General features: G+C 43.2%; 1 protein-coding gene across 2 annotated transcripts in view; it reads left to right on the top strand.

The window, feature by feature from the left end:
- Nucleotides 1–3,423, top strand: part of LOC102670789 (RNA-binding protein MEX3B) — a 124,583-nt gene that overhangs the window by 49,936 nt on the left and 71,224 nt on the right. Inside the window, exon 2 of one of the 2 annotated variants that reach the window (XM_006608841.2) lies at nucleotides 3,293–3,422. The exons of the other annotated variant lie outside the window; for it this stretch is intronic. Within the exon in view, the coding sequence (XP_006608904.1) occupies nucleotides 3,293–3,422 (130 nt within the window). The remainder of the gene's footprint in view (nucleotides 1–3,292; nucleotide 3,423) is intronic. 2 annotated transcript variants of the gene reach the window in all.

Genomic DNA, 3,423 nt, shown 5'->3' with positions numbered 1-3,423 from the left:
ATAATAATAATAATAATAATAATAATAATAATAATAATAATAATAATAATAATAATAAAGAATCCAGTTTTTCATCCAGTCCAGTTTTCCTCGAGTAGAAATTAAATTGATCCCAACGTAACGAGACGTTTGAGATTTCTACCTTTGTTGAATAGAAGGATACTTTTTATTCATTTCTTCGAGGATCCTTGAAAGTTGTACTAGTTAGTTCGTAAATTTATCCAAGCCTCTGGGATCCTCGCCTGCGCGATCCTCGATTTCGATGGGAACGCGAATTTCATGCATGCGATTCAGCAATCGGAGAAAAACAGAAAAAGGGGTGGTGGAGGGATGGAAAGGTGCGTAACCGTTGAATGAACATAATCGTCGAAGGTAAACCGGTTGGAAGGAAGAAACGGGAGACGGTTGGAAGGTTTGGGTAGCACAATGGTGGTTCCGAAAATAAAGCGTGATCGATGAAACTGAGAACAGGATTTATCCTTACCCTGGAGATTCGTGCGTGGATCATTCCTGTCTTGTCTGCTCGTCGTTACGAAATCAATTTTTCATAAGTCACACGGTTGACCTTTGTGCCTCGCAACTATGGTTCGCGATCCCATCGGGATTAGCGTGTAATCTACGACGAGAACAAGAGGAAGGAAGGGAGAGAGAGAGAGAAATCGATTTCGAACGCGAGCAATGCCCTGGCCCTGATTATAATATATGCTTCGCTAACTGTCGCGGAATTATCCCGGACGATTCGCGGAATTGCATAGATGGAGCAAGCATCCGCGTTATCTCGGACACGCGATAGGTTTTTATCTTGGTTGGCAACGGGAGAGTTCGTAAGAAAAATTAAATTTGTACTTTTTTTTCCTTTTTACGTTATAAATTACACCTTAGTAATCGAATCGTTGGTGTTTCTCGAATGAAAACGTAAAAAAAAAAAAAAAAAGAAAACGAATGAAAATTTTAATAACAATTTCTTAATAACAAACTTGAAATTAATTACGTCTATCTAATTATTAATCGAGACACTACTTTTTTAAGGTTACTGGTAAAGAAAGTTATTGGCTAGAGAGCGCAGTGTTTTTCCGCGAGAAAATTCGCTGAATTGATCGGACTTCCGCGAATAAAGGAGGCTCCGGTTATAGGCGCAATTACGCTCGCGCCCCCGAGACGACCTCGCGTCGCGGCTCTCGTGTCCCTTTCCTCTCTCGCGTTTAAACGCCTCGAATCGCGTTGTGGCGTGCAGTTAAGGCCGTATCGATGTCAAGATTGTGCCGCAGCGGCTGTCCCTGAAGAGCCATGGACGTGACATTGTCGCGTCGCGCAAGGACTACGTACCCGACCAAGGGAAACGTTTAAACCTCGTACAGAGAATGTTCTCACCGACCTCTATAGGCAGCAGCCGGAATGGGCAGAAATTTTATTCGATCGAACGAACTGTGTTGCGTGCTATCTGACCACCCTTTTGTATCCAAGCCTACGATCGATGGCTTGTTATATTTTTGCCAATCGGTGGCTGGTTTTTTTTTTGGTAGGAAGTAGAAAGGAATAATTGTGCAAAAAGATGTATCATATATATATATATATAAAGTAGAAAAAGATTTTTATTTTCATCAAGTTCTTCCTGTCAATAGAATCGTGAAATTATTATGCTATTTTTATGATATTTATGTATGTTGGTATATATATGGAGGATAATTATATTACGTATCATTGCACACGAATTTCATTACACTCTTTTTTACGTTTAAAATAAACACACGCATTCCATTCCACATTCCAAGGATCAAACTCCCCTTGGTCAACGACACGCGAAGACCACGAGCCATCCTCGACCATGCCTCCTGCCTCCTCCTCCGCTCTCGATCGGAGGGGAAAAACCATGGCCGACCACTTTCCTATCTAAATCAACTTCGAAATCGCCGTGTAATTTACGATTACGTGGCCGAGATTTTCGATAGATTCAATCGAAAAAAAAAAAAAAGAAGAAAAAGAAGAAGAAAAAACCTCCCTAATGAACGCGAAATCGCGCTGGAAATGCTGGAAGAGGAGAAAGAGAGAGAAAGAGACAAAGGAGAGATTCAACGGTATGCGAGGGAGAGAGCAGTCGCGTGTGTCGTTGCTTCGCCGAAGGAGAGAGTGAACTGAATGAAAGGGAGGTTGGTGAAAGAGAGAGAGGGAGAAGAGAGAAAGAGGAGGAGGAGAAGGATGAAGACCGCGAAGGATAGCCGCGGGAAGGAGAAAGGTGGACGCCTGAGGACAGAGACGGAAGAAGGTGATCGAGCGTTGAAGAAGGAAAGGTAGAGGAGTGGTTCACCTGCATTGCTAGCATTGCGCCGGCTCAAGGCCAGGGAGTCTGCGAGACCGAGGACCAGACCGGGTCGGGACCTCCTTCCTTCCAGTTTCCTGCACCCTGTCCTCTCTCTCTTTCTCTTTCTTTCTCTCTCTCTGCCTCCTGCCCGCGTCTTCTTCTTCTTCCTTCTTCCATCCCATCCCAACCTCTTCCAACTTCTTTTCTTTTTCGTACCGCGGCGTGTGGATCTCGCGTTGTGTACAGACAATTGCGTCACAGACAAAACCGTCTCCTCTCTCTCTCTCTCTCTATCACCGTGGGTTCTCACATTTGTTGCCGCGTTGGGTGGATACGGTTGGGAGGATATTATTATAGGTTTTCGGATGTCCGTGGTTGGATCGTGGAAGAGATGGAGGAGATTTCATTTATTTAGATACGAAGGAACGTATATATGTACATGTGTGTGTGTTTTTCGTTTAAGGAGAATTGGAGAAGTGGTCAAGTGATCGTTCACATTGATAAAGTTAATGCACTTGCTTTACATCCTTTTGCTCGTTTCATCCGATATCTCGATCTCATTCTTGTTACACGTATTATAACGCAACGTGTCAGCACCTGAAATATATTTTAACCGACGTGTTATTACGACATTTTATAGATATATTTTTATTATAGAGGCATTAAACCGTGTTTGTAACAAAATGGACTTTTTAAACCGTATTATACGCGTTAAATTTATATTACAACGCACGGTATAACGTTAAATCATAAATTTCGATCCCCTTCATCTTTGAGGAAAAGTAATACGATTATCACGCCCAGTAAGATCGTATCGAACTTCGGAAGAAAGGGGGGAAAAAAGCAGCCCAACTGATCATACATACATACATATATATATATAAAACTGTTTTTTAGCGCTCATTCCTATCGTGACGCAACTGGAGAGCTTGTTTCTATCTGCCGGTTTCCAGGAACATTGGATCTAAACGATCGTTCCCCGTTTGATTGCAGGTTGTAAAATCAAAGCACTCCGAGCGAAGACCAACACTTACATCAAGACCCCGGTGCGCGGCGAGGAGCCAGTGTTCGTGGTAACGGGGCGCAAGGAGGACGTGGCCCGCGCGAAGCGCGAGATACTCTCG

Source organism: Apis dorsata, unplaced genomic scaffold (genome assembly GCF_000469605.1).
Source record: "Apis dorsata unplaced genomic scaffold, Apis dorsata 1.3 scaffold_44, whole genome shotgun sequence".
In the NCBI taxonomy this organism is placed as follows: domain Eukaryota; kingdom Metazoa; phylum Arthropoda; class Insecta; order Hymenoptera; family Apidae; genus Apis; species Apis dorsata.
Note: the sequence above shows the minus strand (reverse complement) of the source record. Positions and strands in the feature narration are given on the sequence as shown.